Source organism: Eptatretus burgeri, chromosome 11 (assembly GCF_056783735.1).
Source record: "Eptatretus burgeri isolate ZD-2024b chromosome 11, Ebu_testis_v1, whole genome shotgun sequence".
In the NCBI taxonomy this organism is placed as follows: Eukaryota; Metazoa; Chordata; class Myxini; order Myxiniformes; family Myxinidae; genus Eptatretus; species Eptatretus burgeri.
The window spans coordinates 100,684,925-100,703,064 of record NC_140971.1 but is presented as its reverse complement, the minus strand read 5'-3'; the positions used below and the strand labels follow the sequence as shown (position 1 = coordinate 100,703,064).

Below are 18,140 nucleotides of genomic sequence, written 5' to 3'. Positions count from 1 at the left end.
AATGATATGTGGCTCAGGAGGTGGTCAAACAAGAGCATTAAGAGAAGTTTATCATTTCGTAATGGCACAAAGGGGTATCTTAAAAAATATAAAGATTCAAATGTTTTGTTTGTCAATATTTTAGATGGGGATTATTGTGCAAAGAAAATTAAACTATTGAAGGAATTTGAGAATGAACAAATCTTTATAGGTTCAATGAGTGAGCTGTTCAACCCCCAGGTGTTCAATTCAATGAGGTTCAACCTCCAAGTTAAAAGGGGAGACAAATAAATATACCTTGGGATAAAAAGGGGGTTTATTTTTAAGGAAAAAAAATATAAATCGCTGAAAATCCCCCATTCATTTACATGGGGAAAAGTGAGCCAGAATCAGTATTCTTACCCTACTGACGGGGCTCCTGGTCCTGACCAGTTAATTTCCGGTCTGTTCCTGTTTAACTTCCGGTCTGTTCCTGTTTAACTTCCGGTCTGTTCCTGGTTAACTTCCGGTCTGTTCCTGGTTAACTTCCGGTCTGTTCGAGCACGTGGGTGGTCACGTTGTGCTTGTGTTCCTTGAACCTCCCAACAAGGCCTGATCTTTCGGCAAGCTTGCCCACGACTAGAAACACTTATCATTCCTATTCACAAAACCGGGGAACATCCTCCCAACGGTCGAGCCCATGCTCCTCCCGACCGATCACTCTCGTTTCGGTGGTCAGCAAATTAATGGAGAGCATGGTCAACGGACGCCTGGTCTTCTTTTTGGAGAACAACAACCTCCTGCACAAGTATCATTGTGGGTTCACAAAGGGTCGTCCCACCACTGACCACATTGCTTCACTTGCCAATGACATCAGACAAACATTAAACAATCGTGAATCCCTCGACATCCACAAGGCCTCCTGGACAAGATACACAGACTTGGCATCAATGGCAGAATGTTCTGGTGGATTGTTGACTTCCTATCCAATAAATCTTTCCAAGTTCGAGCTGGTCAAGCCCTGTCGTCCATGTTTCCCATGGTCAATGGTATTCTCCAGGGTAGCGGTCTCAATCACACCTTTTGTTTTTTTTTGTATACCTTGTCTAGGCTCATATGAGAGCAAACACACAACGCACAGTAAGGGGGGGGGGCATGAGACAAGAGGGGAGGGAGTGGGAGGGACAAAACAGTGGGGAACATGGGGAATACAAGATGGACATGACAGGGACTTTCAGGAAGGAAAGCAGGGAATTTGAAGGAGGTGGGCTTGGGTGGTTTATCGGGGGTAGAAAAGATCGAGGATTTGGATGGGGGATGATAAGAGGTGGCGGTGAATGGCTGTTTTGAAGGCCTGGAGGGAAGAATGGGATTGAAACGAGTGGGAGTTTATTCCAAAGGTGGAAAAAAAGAGCAATGAAAGAGTGAAGATGAGCAGTGATTCGTGATTTTGGGAGTTCTACCAGAAGGGGGTTGTGGGCGGACCTTGAGCGCCCTGTGGAAATGTGGTGGAGACAAATGGCAGAGAGCTCGGGGGGTGAGGTTGGAGAGCAGACGGGAGAAGACAGAAAGACCACCGACCAGCCTGCAGTGAGAGAGTGAGAGGCCCAAAGACTCAGCCTCATCGCGGGAGATGCCAACGAACCGAAATGCCCTGGTTTCCACAGCGTGAAGCCGGGAAAGGTGGGAGGCAGGAGCACCAGCCCAGAGGGGAGAGCAGTACTCCATCAGGCTGCGGACGAAAGCTTTGTAAGTGGTCTGGAGCTCAAGAGGGCCGAGGAAGGATTTTGCACGACAGAGGATTCCCAGTCGGCGACTGGCTTTGGAGGCGAGGTTTGAATGTGGCTTTCCCAGGAAAGGTCATGGCAGATAATGAGACCCAGAAGCTTGAAAGAAAGGACTTCTTCCAGAGGATTGTTGAGAAAGGGGATGGGGGGGGGGTTTCTAAACGGTCCTTTCGGAGAGACATAGTGAGCGTGTGAGATTTGTCCGGATTGAAAGACATATTCCACATGTTGGACCAGTTTGTGATTTTATCCAGATCTGCAGTGAGCGAAGAAGCTGCTGTTTGCCGGTCTGAGGGATGACCGATGGTACGGCAGAAGATCGGGAAATCAGCAAAGAGATAATGAGGATTTTCCAGAGAGTCGGAGAGATCATTGATGAAAACCAGAAAAAGAACAGGGCCCAGAACGCTACCTTGAGGAACTCCAGCCTGGACAGGAAGGGGGGATGAAAGAACTCCATTTAGGGCCACACGTTGACTGTGACAGGAGAGGAAGTCTGCGAGCCATGAGTGGAGATGGCCTTGGATACCAGAGGAAGAGAGTTTGGTAAGCAGGGCAGGGTGCCAGACGGTGTCAAAAGCACGCGATATGTCGAGGGAGATGGCTCTGATGTCATGTCTGGCATTGAGGACCTCCATCCATTGTTGGGAAAGCAGAAGCAGAATGTCCAGGGAAGAGTGACCTGGTCTGAAACCAAATTGATGATCGGATATCAGGCCATTGGAGAAGAGGAAGGATTTAATGTCTGAAGTGATGATGGATTCCATAACCTTGCTGATGATTCAGAGAAGGCTGATTGGTCTGTAGTTGCAGGAATCTGTTTTTGCACCTTTTTATTCAGGGCAGTGATGTTTGCTGGTTTCCAAGCAGATGGCAGAGAACGTTGAGCAAATGAGAGGGTGAATAGAACAGAGAGAGGGTCAGCAAGAGCAGAAGAGCAGGTTTTTAGGACACGTGGACTGATGCCGTCTGGACCGGTTGCAGAATCTGAGTCGAGGTTTGACAGCAAGCTCTCCACCTTGTCAGGAGAAAAGGATACAGAGTCCAGGAAAAGTTGGGTGCGACTGGGTAAGGTGGTTAGAGAAAGCGATGCATTTTGGACACAAGATTTAGCTGCAAACACCGAGTTTAGGCATTCAGCCTTTTCACGTGCGGTATCAGCAGTGCGGCATTTGAGGTAAGGGAGGGGATGGAGGGGGAACATACACCAGAAACAGATTTGATTAGATGCCACCAGGATTTTGAGGAGGGAGAGAGGTTTGAAAGTTCGGACTTGAGCTTAGAAAGATGTTGTTTTCTGGCTCTGCTGAGGGTAGATACACACTTATTCCGACCTATATGGAAGGAACTGAGATTGCCCTCAGTTGGGTTTGGTTTCCATGAGGCAAAGGCAAGTTGTTTCAGGACAACTGCCTCGCCACAAGCTTCAGTAAACCAAGGGTGGGAGGAAGGGTAGGACAACTGAAGAGGAGAGGGGATAAATCTGTGCATGAGGGAGAGCAAGTTTCTTTGAAAGAATTCCCAGGAGGAGTTGATGTTGGAGAAAGTAGCGATAGGAGACCAGTCTGTAAGTTTGATGGCTGCTCGGAGACCCTGCCAGTCGGCTTGAGTGAAATGCCAGACTCGACGGTGTTGAGGTGGTTCTCTGATAACAGCCAGAAAGATGTCCACTTTGACAAGCACGTGGTCAGCAGAACCGATTGGAGCGAAGGAAGAGCAGCAGATATTGTCAGGGAAATTTGTCAAAATCAGATCCAGAAGAGATGAAGTGTCATTGGTTGAGATCCGGGTCGGGAAGTTGACCGATTGAGTCAGTCCCAATGAGTCACAGAAAGCTTTTGCTGAGGTGCCATGGCAGGTGAGAGAGGTACCCACACCTAGCCAACTGGCGTGATGACAATTGAAGTCGCCACATATGAGGAAGAGAGAGAGTTGGGATGAGAAGATAGAAGTTGGTCCATGTTTTCGGATAGTGAGGTGGAAATGCAGTCATCACTGTTTGGTGGACGGTATAACACACATATAAACATGAGGTGGGAGTGGAGGGGAAGCCGTAGCCAGAGGTATTCCTGGGGGAGTGAGGGCAGTGCATGGAGAGTGAGGAACAGAGTCTTTGATGAAGAGAGCAACGCCTCCACCAGGACGAGGTTCAGGTCTGTCATACCAGAGGAGGGAGTAACCAGGGAGAGATACTTGGGAGTCAGACACGTCTTGGGGGAGGAAAGGTTCTGTTAGGCAGATTATGTCTGGTTTGTCAGTAGCAACCTGTATGGAAAGATCTGAAATGTTTGAGCGAAGGCCCGGATATTTATGGTCCACACTGTGAATGAAGAGGGAGGGAGGAGGCTTTGGGTGCAGGGGGTGGGAGGGGAGGGGCAGGGTAGGACAAGGGGCAAGGGGGGAGGTAAGGAGGGTTGTTGAAAGAGTGTGGAGGATTGCAGAATAGCTAGGGGAGGGCACTGGATGAGGAGGAGAAAAGGCTCTGTGGTGCTGGGGGAGAGGGGGCACAAGAGAGGGGGAAGAAGGCAGTTGAGGATTTGAGGAGGTGGAGTGAAGAGATGGAGGTGAGAGGGCAGTAGAAGGAGGCAGCTTTGTGGATGAGAGGGGGGGGGAAACTTTGAGAAGGATGAGTGAGGGGGGTGAATGGTGGGAGAAAGGTGAGGGGGGAGTTTTTGAGAGAGGTGAGAGGGAGGTTTGGAGGGAGAAGAGTGTGATGGTTGCTTTGAGAGTGAGGGGTAAGAGGAATGAGTTGGCACTGAAATTGGAAAAAAAAAAAAGAATGGTTGATGGAAAGCGAACATTTAGAGCAAACTGGGTTTTTAAAAGTTTTAGGTTAGAGATGCGATTAAACATGTTTCTTGAGGGATGCAATAAAGGGAAATTCAGAGAATGGAGAGAAGAAGCACTGTAACAGTTGGATTTTTTAGGCAAGGAATGAAGGAAAGGTCAAATTGAGAGCAGTCTGTTTAAACAGCAGAAGAGTAGAGTATTATGATACAGTAAAGAGAACCACACGTGTGAAAGAGGAAGATGAAGCATTATAAGAGATCGTTTTATTATTATTATTTGAGAGAGTTTTCATCAGATTAGGTTAGTGTTTCCCAAACTATGGGTCGCGACCCAAACTATGGGTCGCGAAGGGTCCAGAAATGGGTCGCGAGGACCCCGGCAAAATTTTTTTTTTTTTATAAATCAAGCGGGTAAAAGGCAATCGCGCAAACGCCACATTGTAGGACAGTGCCGTTTGGTACCGTTCCGCTCGATCATTCAGCCCGAGGTGCAGCGACACTTCCGTTTCTACCTACTCTTGCCGTTCAGTACCGTTCAGTACTTTGTACCTGCCCAAAACGGTTAACTGCAGGCCAATCATTTCGCCAGCTCGCTTTTCCAATTGCTCGCTCTCTGAAACCGAAGTAATTTCGTGAGGTGACGAACCCAGTCCGGTCACTTCACATTGGCTGACCGACAAGTCGAGACGCTGTTTTGTGTGACCTGCCTTGCTGGCTGGACTGCGCAGCGCAGTTTTCTGCTCCACTTTGCATTGCGTATTTTGTGTCAGTTAGCCTTGACACTGACTCCACTGACTGATCTAGTCGCCTATTTCGTTTTGCAGGATGGCAAAGCGTTCCTACAAGCAAGCATTTCTGGATGTGGGCTTCACTTCTATCAGTGATCGTGGTTCTGTGAAGCCACGATGTGTGTTGTGCTTCAAAGTGCTGTCCAACGAATCGCTGAAGGAAAACAAACTGAAGAGGCATCTGGCTACGAAGCATGTGGAGCACGTCTGGGGATGTCCATGGACTGCAGGAAGAGTTCATCGAGCTGCATCGACAACTCTATGCCAAAGCGTCACTTGGAGAGTTCTGGACTGCGGTCAAGAAAGAAAAGCCCATAATTGGCGCCGACGTCATGAATGTTCTGCTCCCGTTTGCGACCACGTATGTGTGTGAGCAAGGCTTTTCGGCGCTGACGGTCATCAAAAACAAGGCGCGCAATCGCAATGACCCCAGCCATGACAGGCGCATCGAAGACATCATGCAGACGAAGCTGCAATTACACCTCTCGCACTAATATAGTATGTATTAGCGCTGGTTGTCTGATTTTATTATGATATTATGTTTCGTGGAAATAGACGCTGATTGAAGCTTGGGTCGCGAGATTTTCACCACACCTGGATTTGGGTCGCGCTCAAAAAAGTTTGGGAAACACTGGATTAGGTCATGGAAGTGTTGAAAAATTCGTGAGGTGAATGGTGAAATTGGATCGATAAACGCAGAGGGTGAAAACAGATCACGTGGTTACGGGAGAAGCAATTGGCTCTGGGAGGTATACAGTCAAAAGTGAAATTCTTTATTTTAAATAAGGATTGTGCAACATTTGGAAAAGGGAAGGTTGAAGTAAAATCGTGGAAGTGTGTGGTGAATTTGGACGGTAAACGAAGTGTGAAGCTGCTGGGTCGATGAAAAGTACCGGAGAGAGAGAGAAAGAGAGAGAAAGAGAGAGAAAGAGAGAGAAAGAGAGAGAAAGAGAGAGAAAGAGAGAGAAAGAGAGAGAAAGAGAGAGAAAGAGAGAGAAAGAGAGAGAAAGAGAGAGAAAGAGAGAGAAAGAGAGAGAAAGAGAGAGAAAGAGAGAGAAAGAGAGAGAAAGAGAGAGAAAGAGAGAGAAAGAGAGAGAAAGAGAGAGAAAGAGAGAGAAAGAGAGAGAAAGAGAGAGAAAGAGAGAGAAAGAGAGAGAAAGAGAGAGAAAGAGAGAGAAAGAGAGAGAAAGAGAGAGAAAGAGAGAGAAAGAGAGAGAAAGAGAGAGAAAGAGAGAGAAAGAGAGAGAAAGAGAGAGAAAGAGAGAGAGAGAAAGAGAGAGAAAGAGAGAGAAAGAGAGAGAAAGAGAGAGAAAGAGAGAGAAAGAGAGAGAAAGAGAGAGAAAGAGAGAGAAAGAGAGAGAAAGAGAGAGAAAGAGAGAGAAAGAGAGAGAAAGAGAGAGAAAGAGAGAGAAAGAGAGAGAAAGAGAGAGAAAGAGAGAGAAAGAGAGAGAAAGAGAGAGAAAGAGAGAGAAAGAGAGAGAAAGAGAGAGAAAGAGAGAGAAAGAGAGAGAAAGAGAGAGAAAGAGAGAGAAAGAGAGAGAAAGAGAGAGAAAGAGAGAGAAAGAGAGAGAAAGAGAGAGAAAGAGAGAGAAAGAGAGAGATATAGAGAGAAAGAGAGAGATATAGAGAGAAAGAGAGAAAGAGAGAGAGAGAGAGAGAAAAAGAGAAAGAGAGAAAGAGAGAAGGAGAGAAACAGGGAAAGAGAGAAAGAGAGAAAGAAAGAAAGAGAAGAAAAGAGAAAGAGAGAAAGAGAGAAAGAGAGAGATATAGAGAGAAAGAGAGAAAGAGAGAAAGAGAGAAAGAGAGAAAGAGAGAAAGAGAGAAAGAGAGGAAGAGAGAAAGAGAGGAAGAGAGAAAGAGAGAAAGAGAGAAAGAGAGAAAGAGAGAAAGAGAGAAAGAGAGAAAGAGAGAAAGAGAGAAAGAGAGAAAGAGAGAAAGAGAGAAAGAGAGAAAGAGAGAAAGAGAGAAAGAGAGAAAGAGAGAAAGAGAGAAAGAGAGAAAGAGAGAAAGAGAGAAAGAGAGAAAGAGAGAAAGAGAGAAAGAGAGAAAGAGAGAAAGAGAGAAAGAGAGAAAGAGAGAAAGAGAGAAAGAGAGAAAGAGAGAAAGAGAGAAAGAGAGAAAGAGAGAAAGAGAGAAAGAGAGAAAGAGAGAAAGAGAGAAAGAGAGAAAGAGAGAAAGAGAGAAAGAGAGAAAGAGAGAAAGAGAGAAAGAGAGAAAGAGAGAAAGAGAGAAAGAGAGAAAGAGAGAAAGAGAGAAAGAGAGAAAGAGAGAAAGAGAGAAAGAGAGAAAGAGAGAAAGAGAGAAAGAGAGAAAGAGAGAAAGAGAGAAAGAGAGAAAGAGAGAAAGAGAGAAAGAGAGAGAGAGAGAGAGAGAGAGAGAGAGAGAGAGAGAGAGAGAGAGAGAGAGAGAGAGAGAGAGAGAGAGAGAGATGGTTTCAGGAGATGTCAAGATCGAAAGGATGCAAGAAAGATTATTATTTTTTGATGTATTTTTGAAGAACAGGTAAGATTCGGGAACGGAAGGTTGTAGATCAGAAGAAATTGTGAAGGTAATGGTGAGAGAGGGTCAGCTCAGTCGAATAAAGATGGTGTGCCGGCAGGAGGAAGAAGATGAGGATGAAGAAGAAGATGAATAATCGAGACTTGTGAGTGTGCAAGGAGAAAGGTAGTTTTTATTTTTTATTTGAGACAATAAATAGTGTTTAGTTGGGAGGGATGGGGGACATTGGGAAAGTGGGGAAGATAGAAATTGAAGGTAATGGGGAGAAAATACAAACAAACACGATCGTACACCGAGGGGAACGATGGGTAAGTGCCGAGGTGACCACCGTCCAAGTCCGTGCCGAGGTAACCACCATCTCGGCATAAACACTGTCCAAATATGTATGGAGAAAACCACCATCTGGACATAACCACTGTCCAGATACATGTAGAGATGACCACCATCTGGGCATAACCACTGTCCAGAATGTATATATATATATATATATATATATATATATATATATATATATATATATATATATATATATATATATATATATATATATATATATATGTATATATATATATGTATATATATATATATATATATATATATATATATATATATATATATATATACTGTATATTGTTGCGGTTTTCGGAATCGCATGCATTCAACAGATAGTTGTCCCGAGTCAGTTATGCCATTAATATACGTGCAGATCGACCCCTTCCTTTTGTGTAGTGGGAGGACAAGGGTGTGCGTTGCGATGGGCTATTAGTTGGGATTATTAAATCATTTTTCCCTTTTATTTTATTCCCACCTTTTCTTTTCTGAGGTAAATCTGCCTCGCTTGCCCCTCGTCTCACTTACCACAGCATGACAACCCACGGTACCCTCCCCAACGATCACTTCTGAGTCTCTCTCTCTCTCTCTCTCTCTCTCTCTCTCTCTCTCTCTCTCTCTCTCTCTCTCTCTCTCTCTCTCTCTCTCTCTCTCTCTCTCTCTCTCTCTCTCTCCACCCCCCTCCCACCCTCTCTCTCTGTCTCCGAATGTATCTTGATGGTGGTTATCTCCATACGTGTCTGGATGGTGGTTATTTCCGGATGGATCCTCCCTTCACATTCCCCTCATGCTGCCTTTCCTTGATGTATCTGGAGTCTACATATGATGATGACGTCATCTTAGACGTGTTTTTGTACATGTTTGGGATCCAGTAAATGAATGGTAATTTATGGTGTTTATCTGGAACTAAGAGTCTTCTCCCTTTTGAGTGATTTATATGGTGTTGTGTAAAGTCTATTTTAACACCGTTACTTATTTTGTCGGTCTTTGAGAGTCCAGTCTGTAAGCCCAAGTCTTCCAAAAGTGTTTGAATGTCGAATGTTTCACATACAAATGCAATATTATTCTTTGCTTTGTCAATTGGAACAATAACACATTGTGTTTGAATGTGTTTTTAATAATCACTTGTCTCTGGATTGTTTAAAATTACTTTTGGATTATTGATTCAAACTTTTCTTTTCAAATCAACAATTCTGCTTTTCAACATGTTTCCTCACCTCCTCCAAACATAAAGTCATTTGTGTGTGTTTGGTACTTTGTGTTTATCAGTTTGTTCTCTCATCTGTCCCCACAGTCCTGTCAATGCAAGTTAATCCTTTTATAAGAAAATGTTACCTCCACCACCGAAGGTGAAGGTGGTTGTTTTCACCCCTCTCTGTTTGTTATTTGTTCGTCTCCATTGGTTCGTCGATTTTGTTATTCTGTCTGTTTGTCGCCTACAAGTCACAATTTTAAACCGATCTTCACGAAACTTCACCACATGGAAGAGTTTGTCATAAGGAAGAAGCCTATTGTTTTTGAGATCAAAAGGTCAACATAGACCAAAGGTCAACAACTTAGGCGAGATTTCTAAAATCCTCCATTTTCATCCGATTGACTTGAAATTTGAACAGGATTTATATTTCAGGTCGCTGAATTCAACGAGGCAACTTTTTGAGGTCAACATAGGCCCAAGGTCAACACCTAAGGCGGTATTTCTAAAATCCTCCATTTTCATCCGATTGACTTGAAATTTGAAGAGGAGTTGTAGATTTGGTCATTTAATTCAACCACCAATTATTATTGAGGTATAATACGTTGTATGGATTTTGCTGGTATCGCGCTCGGCACAACGTCTTCTTCTTGTTTTCGGGTTGTTTGTGTGCAGGATATCTCAAAAAGTTGTGGAAAGGATCTGGATGAAATTTTGTGGATAGGTTGGGTATGTAACAAGGACGAACCGATTCGATTTTGGTGAACATCCCGATCTGGACACTAAAATTTTTAAGTGATTCTTCACCATTGAGAGATAGGGCCAAAAACGATAAAGAGCATGACATCTCAAAAATGTATTTGGTCCGATGTTCTTGTGGATCAGGCATTACGTAGCGGAGGTATGCGCTCTTCCGAGTGTCCTTCTATTTAAATCTGGAATGTACATAATTTCAATGACGTGTGTTACTCAACCATTCATCTACATCTATATATTGTACCGTTTCCTTGTAATTGAAGATTTTCCCCGAATTGCATTTCATAAAGTGTACACAACCCTTGGTGGCTCTCTCTGTTGTATCGTTTATGGAAGTTTACCCCACACTTTCTTCTGGCGTCGTATTTTCTGTCTATTGACCGGTTCCACCCCTTTATCACACATAATTTTGACGACGTCATTGTCTTTTCTATGATGGACCATAGAATGTAGAAAGGATAATCTAAACAAGTGAATCATGTCCAGAATTGCTTCCATGTGCTGGATTGGAAGGTCATCTTGATCATCCTCTTCCATTAATCTATTAACGACTTGACAAACTAAGTTTTAATCTTAATTCTATTGGGTTTTTTTTTTTGTATACCTTGTCGAGGCTCGAATGAGAGCTAATAACCAACGCACAGGAAGGGGGGCATGAGGAAAGAGGGGCGGGAGAAGAAAGGACATAACAGTGAGGAACAGAGACATTAGGAGATCTGTGGAAGGGAGAGGGATGGGGTGGGGAACATGGGGAATACAAGATGGACATTACAGGGACTTTCAGGAAGGAAAGCAGGGAATTTGAAGGAGGTGGGTTTGGTGTGGATTAACGTGGGTAGAAAAGATTGTGGTTTTGGATGGGGGATGATAAGAGGTGGTGGTGAACAGCTGTTTTGAAGGCCTGGAGGGAAGAATGGAATTGAATAGAGTGAGTGAGTTTAGTCCAAAGGTGGGGAAAAAGAGGAATGAAAGAGTGAAGGTGAGCAGTGATTCGTGATTTTGGTAGTTTTACCAGAAGGGGGTTGTTGGCGGACCTTGAGCGCCCTGCAGGAATATGGGCGGGGGGGGGGCATATCGCAGACAGAGCAGGAAGGGGGGCGAGACCGGATAGAAGACGGTAGAAGACAGAAAGACCACCGACCTGCCTGTGGTAAGAGTGAGAGGCCCAAAGACTCAGCCTCATCGCGGGAGATGCCAATGATCCGAAATGCCTTGGTTTCCACAGTGTGAAGCCGAGAAAGGTGGGAGGCAGGAGCACCAGCCCAGAGGGAGAGCAGTACTCCATCAGGCTACGGACAAAAGCTTTGTAAGTGGTCAGGAGCTCAGGAGGGCCGAGGAAGGACTTTGCACAACGGAGGTTTCCCAGACGGCGACTGGCTTTGGAGGCGAGGTATGAAATGTGACTTTCCCAGGAAAGATCATGGCAGACAGTGAGATCCAGAAGCTTGAACGAAAGGACTTCTTCCAGAGGATTGTTGAGAACTAATCCACAGATATTTGATTTGTGAAGATCTTACCACTCATTTACAATTTGTTGTGGTGTGTAACTGGGCATTTACGTCCATAATTATATACTCTGTTTCTGGTAAGGTGTTAAACAGGTGATTATGTTTTGGCCATTATATGTTGTCCTAGCAGAGTACCCACCCCACGGCGATTTGTTCCAATCATGCAACACGTTCTTCTGACACATACTTTTATTTGGGAAGTGTATAAGCAACTGACAGCTGCCTCAATTACCCCCCAAAATAAAAGAAAATAAAAAATATATGGGCAATACTCCTGGGCAGTCACCTGGTAGAATAATGATTAATGTGAAACAAACTTTGGTGCATCATGGGCGATGAAGGTTGCGGTTAAATTTCATCGGAATTGTGTGTGTCGTTTCTGAGAAGAAAACATACTTTTTGGGGGGGGTGGGGGGGGGGGTAATCCCCCTGTAGATCCTATCAAACCCCAATTTTTTGTTATTTTTAAATGGCGTGAACAAACTTTGGTAGATCATAGGTGATGAAGGTTGTCGTCAAGTTGAGGACGGACGGACAGACGGACATGCCATCCCATAAGCTACCTGGAACTATATTCCAGGTGAGCTAAAAATAAGCATCCTGCAAATGAAGCAGAAGCACTAGACGGCTACACCATAGTGTTAGAGTACATGAGTGTTTTGTGCTCCAGTTCAGGTTATATTGAGTGATTGGTGTAATACGTGTATATTTACCAGGAGCATGACTTTCTGTAAGAATGGAATACCTGTCTCACTCAAGGCTAATGTCGATCGACTTCTGCAGACAGGATAAACACAAGACTTTGTTCACTAAAAGTTGAGTACCGTTACCACTTTTAGAAAGGACGTGCTGTTGATGTGTTAGTCCTTCGTCAGAGCAAAAATAACGGTACGTCTCTCCTCTTGTTCCGACTGATGGTCCACGCTGAAAAGATCATCCATATCTCGTTCCCTCTTGCCATAAACATCTCTTATAAACTTCGAGTTAAAAATCCATCGTTTCTGTGCTGCAATGCTTCCAACCTGAAAGTTTCTACCCTTTCCAAACAGAGTTGATTTGGTTCATTCTCCTATTCATCGTCGCTCATTGGGCAGGAATGCTGGACTCCAGGATTGGCACATTCCTTTTCACTTGAAACACATTTTAACCATGGGCCTATGCTGATAGCCTGGGGCAAAAGGTTCCAAACACATCAGTTTGAGTGGTTGTCGTAAACGTTCACTTATCCCACACACACACACACACACACACACACACACTACACCCACTGCCTTTTCAGAATGACACCTTTTGGGACTTTGCAAGCTGCATGCTTTAAGTAACTATTTCAATGGAATTGAACATGTTTCGGCTTTCTGTTATTTTTTAAACAAACGAAATTACTACCAAAACAAAAGAGAACGAGAAAGCATCTGAAAATGCAAAGTTGTCGTTGTTTTAATCCATCTACTAAATGGGACCTTTAACCGAATGACCAAATTATTACTTTGTGATTCTCCATCTTCTCACAAAAGCTCAAATGGTAAAAAAAAGTTACCACCTGGACAGACATACAGAAATGACTGCAAAACCACAAAACCCCAAAATTGTAGTGGTGGTGGAGGAATAAGGGCATCTTATCTTGTACTAATAAAAGGCAGTGTGTGTGTGTGTGTGTGTGTGTGTGTGTGTGTGTGTGTGTGTGTGTGTGTGTGTGTGTGTGTGTGTGTGTGTGTGTGTGTGTGTGTACATATTGGGTTTCAAAATGTGGAAAAGTCCACATGGTGGGCACAAAATATCCACCTTCATTGTGGTCAGGGGGTCACGATTCATGGACCAAGATGTGAAGTTTTCTGTTTTCAAAGTTTTGTGCCGAGGGTTCTCTTCAGGACCGTTACTGAGCCCGGACGGCTTCCAACTGTAGTTCGTTTGTAGTGATATTCCCAGGGATGGTTTATAATATCTCTGTGAGGTTTTTCTTCATCATTCCCATGAGGTTCTTCATCATCACTGGAACAACTTTGACATTCTTGAGGTTCCAGGATCTTTTCACTTCATGTTTGAGGTTTTGCTATTTGGTCATTTTCTTGATTTCTGCATTGTTGGTCCAAAATCACTGCTATTAACACCTCAATTAGCAATGCCTTCCTCTTTTTTTTAACCTAAGTATGATATCTGGTCACAATGCTTTGTTTTACATGTTCACGCTCAATGGAATCATTCGGTCGTACGTGGGCGGTACTTCAATGTTTTCACTGATTGCTTTTGGTTCATTTTCCCACAAATTTTCTGGAACTGGAATATCAAAGTTTTTGTGGAAGTGCCAGCGGATTACTCAACAAACTCTGTTGTGTCGTTGTGTGTACAGCTGTTCTTATGTCTTTTTTTTGTGTTCAGTGATTAAGCGTCATCATTCTCCTTGTTAACCCCACCTCCATCCCTCTTGTGGGTTTTTTCCTCCTCTCCCCCATCCTTTTCGCTCACTCTGTCCCCCCTCATAAAATGCAGCACCCTCCTCCCACACCTATCGGTGTGTGTGTATCCCTCTCACACACCCTCCCTCCCGCAGGGAATAGCAATGTTTGCTGAGGTGTCGCTCTCCACCCCACCCCCCCCCTTTTATTGACCAGTCAGCGAAGCGACGGGTTGTATTTGCTTGCGATTAATAAAATATATTTATTAATCCTTTTCCACGCCAGGGGGGGCGGGCCAAATAGAACGGCACTTGGTGAGTGGAGCGCATTCCTCCGCCAGGCTGAACAGTTTACATTTTGTATCCCACCGATCGGTGGATTGGGATCCGGACCTGAACCAAAATCGAATCGGCTTGTTCTCGTTACCGAACCAACTCATCCACCAAGTTCTGTAATCCGTTGCAATTTCATGCTGACAAACGCCTTTTATCGTCATAGGTGAAATAAACTAGCAATTACAACTGAGCTTTGGAACAGAAAGGGGAACAAACTTGTTACCAACATATTATGGACATAAAAACGTATCCCAATCGAGTGTCATCAGTCGAGGCCTCCACGGCCTGCAGTTCAAACGATGCCCGAAACACCAGATCACTTGGACGCTCCTCGTTTGAACAATGCATCGTTACATCGATTGCACTGTCTGGCCATTGCACAACAAAAGCTGTAAAGGGGAAAAAAATAAAAAATAAAAAAAAATAAAAAGAGAGAACATCCTGTCATAAAAAGGTTCACCAAGGGGGTCGCACGCACTCCACGTTCATTATCCATATGCTGAACGTGCAACCAGGACACGTTCTCTTCCAGCTTCTCAGCAATACGAATCGACGACGAGATGAGATACAAAGGAAAAAAAAAAAACTCGACTTTATTGTTCCTGAGCCAAGAAAGGGAAGGAAAAGAGAAAAAAAACTCTTCGATGAAACAACGTTCATGAAATAGGGTCCGATGCAAGGAGGACAACAGGGGTTTTAGAAAAACCAATTAAATTAAGAAAACAATCATCAATGTTTGTAAAAGTATCAACAAAAGTACGACCACCCTCTCCGAGAGGACATGGAGTGTTTTTAAACCGAGATAACTCCGGTCACACCTCAGGTACTCCCCGACGAGTCCATCATTAGCGCAGCAGTCAGTCCCATCCAAGGACATCGGAGGGGCTTCTTTACAAATGCAAAATAATAATAATAATAATAATAATAATAATAATAATAGTAATAATAATAATAATTTAAATAAAACTTTTGAAGTCGTCGCAACAACCTCAAAAAATTGTTTTGTCTTAATCCTGGGCACCATGACCTCGTGGGAAGCCACATGGCCGTCCTGCCGAGTGCAGACCTCTCTCTGCCTTGCTCGAAACTCAAACTCCGTGCTGGGGCAGATCAAGCTCTTTTCCCAATGCAGCTACGAATAGATCCGAGTTTGAGGCGAAGACAACACCAGACTTGCTGAAAGTTCTTTATTCACTCCTGCACAACACACAGGATGTGCAACGTAAGGACACTTGCGTGACAATATTGCTCAACTCGTCAAGAGTACAAAGAACACGTGTTCAGAAGGACCGCCAAGGTAAACATTAACACCCACAATTTAAAATTCCACCAACATGGAAACAAACACACAAACGACCCTGGACGATTTTCGAGGAAAACTGGCGAGCTGCAATGATGGAGTGGAAAATGAAACAAAACATTTCTGGTTATTTTTATGATTAATGTTCGAGTGTGACATGTTCGTTAAATCACTCCGGAGTTCACAGGTCTTGTACAGAAAACATGAGGGATAGACAGCGGGACACGTCGGTGTACTTTGATGTGAATTACAATGACATTGATAGACAATGGCCATATAGAGGGGAGTTGGGATTCGAACCTGGGTTCTCCGGCATTCAGATGGGAATGCTAAACGGACCAAACTGCACACACGAACCAAACTGCACACACGTTAGGATTGGATTTTGAATTTAATTTATCACATTCAACCTGACATGTGCAACAGGTGAGTTGTATCCAACTGGTGAATGAAAACATGGGGGATTAAAACCAGGGTTCACATTTGTGTCAAATACAGGAACACTAAAAAACACAGGTATACTAAAATACAGGTAAACCACTAAAAATACAGGTAAACTAAACTAAACACAGGTATACTAAAATACAGGTACACTAAAAATACAGGTATACCAAAAATACAGGTAAACTAAACTAAAAACACAGGTATACTAAAAATACAGGTACACTAAAAATACAGGTATACCAAAATACAGGAACACTAAAAACACAGGTATACCAAAATACAGGAACACTAAAAACACAGGTATACCAAAATACAGGAACTAAACTAAAAACACAGGTATATCAAAATACAGGAACTAAACTAAAAACACAGGTATACCAAAATACAGGTAAACTAAACTAAAAACACAAAATAATAATATAAATGACCGTTTTTACAGCCATTTTTCCCTGCTGTGCAGGGGTTTGGCTTTTTCTTGAGGCAATGTTTTATGGCCGGATGCCCTTCCTGACGCCAACCCTGGTCGCCTCTTACGACACACAGGGATATGGTACACCTATTCTAACCGGGGCATACACCGGGACCAGTACACTGGCACTCATTTCGCCGACCTCGGAAGGATGACAGGCTGAGTCAACTCCCTGAGTCAACCAACCAGGCTTAAAATAAAAACACAGGTATACTAAAATACAGGTACACTAAAAACACAGGTATACCAAAAATACAGGAACTAAACTAAAAACACAGGTATACCAAAATACAGGAACACTAAAAATACAGGTAAACTAAACTAAAAACACAGGAACACGAAAAACAGGTAAACTAAAAATACAGGTAACGTGCAACATGAACAACTGCTTACAAGGAAATCTCAACACAAGAGGAGGCCAATGGACCACTCCAGCAGCAACACATCCATGCCTCCCCCTTATCTACTATACGAAAAAAAACCAGAATACGTTTGTATGTTTGTTTGTTTGTCCTTTATAGGTGGCCGAACCGTTGGATGGAATGAGATGAAACTTGGCATGAGTGATCCTTGGGACATGAGAACGGACATGGGAGGGGAGGGGGGTCGTCAAGTTCAACGTCGACGGTCACAGGGTCAAGGTCACCGGGTCAATTTCATCCGATCGAGACGGGACCAACGCCATTCGACAGATAATCAAAATTAAATGACAGTTGATTGACGACATTCACTTCCGACTTCCGGTTTTCGAATTATGACGTCATTTATTCTCAGTAAATTTATTCTCAGAATCAGAGTAATTCACAATTTGAAGTTAAAATTACAAAGTCAAATTCAACCTTTCAATCAATGATCAATATTTAACTTCTTTCAAACTTCTAATCCAACTCCGGAAAACTCACTGCTTTTTTAGGCCGTTAATTTCTTCATTTTCAAATAAACGTCTGCTATTTTTCATCTCTTGCCACTCACGTGATCCCGTGATAATCTTGCACGGCGGAATTCGTCGATTTTTATCGGATATCAACTGAATTTAACCTATTTTTTTCTCACGGTCAGTTATATGTCGTCATATCTCGCGTCAAATCGAAAAACAACATCATGGTCATACTAGATGATGAAATTGATGGCGATTGCTATTCCAGTTATATTGTATATAAGGAAGTTCTATAATATAATACTGAAATACATTTCTACTTAAAAGTGCATCTCATGTGATTTTATTTCGATATACTTTCACTTTCATGTGTAGTTTACGATTTAGAAGAATAGGAATTCCGCACACATGATCGGTGGTCTCCAAGCCCTTGTGCCCTGTACCTGCCCATGGGCGGGTACTTTATTATCTATCCACAATTCCAGCTGTGTGTGTGTGCATGTGTGTGCGTGTGTGTGCGTGTGCGTGCGTGTGCGTGCGTGTGCGTGCGTGTGCGTGCGTGTGCGTGCGTGTGCGTGCGTGTGCGTGCGTGTGCGTGCGTGTGCGTGCGTGTGCGTGCGTGTGCGTGCGTGTGCGTGCGTGCGCGTGCGTGCGTGTGCGTGCGTGCGTGCGTGCGCGCGTGCGCGTGCGCGTGCCAGCTGTTTCTCGACAACCA

At 43.8% G+C, this 18,140-nt stretch overlaps 1 protein-coding gene across 1 annotated transcript in view; it reads right to left on the bottom strand.

The window, feature by feature from the left end:
- Nucleotides 1-14,911: 14,911 nt before the first annotated feature.
- Nucleotides 14,912-18,140, bottom strand: part of FRAT2 (FRAT regulator of Wnt signaling pathway 2) — an 8,964-nt gene continuing 5,735 nt past the window's right edge. The window contains exon 2 of the mRNA XM_085847676.1: nt 14,912-15,532. Coding sequence (XP_085703802.1) covers nt 15,527-15,532 — 6 coding nt within the window. The 3' untranslated portion in view covers nt 14,912-15,526. The remainder of the gene's footprint in view (nt 15,533-18,140) is intronic.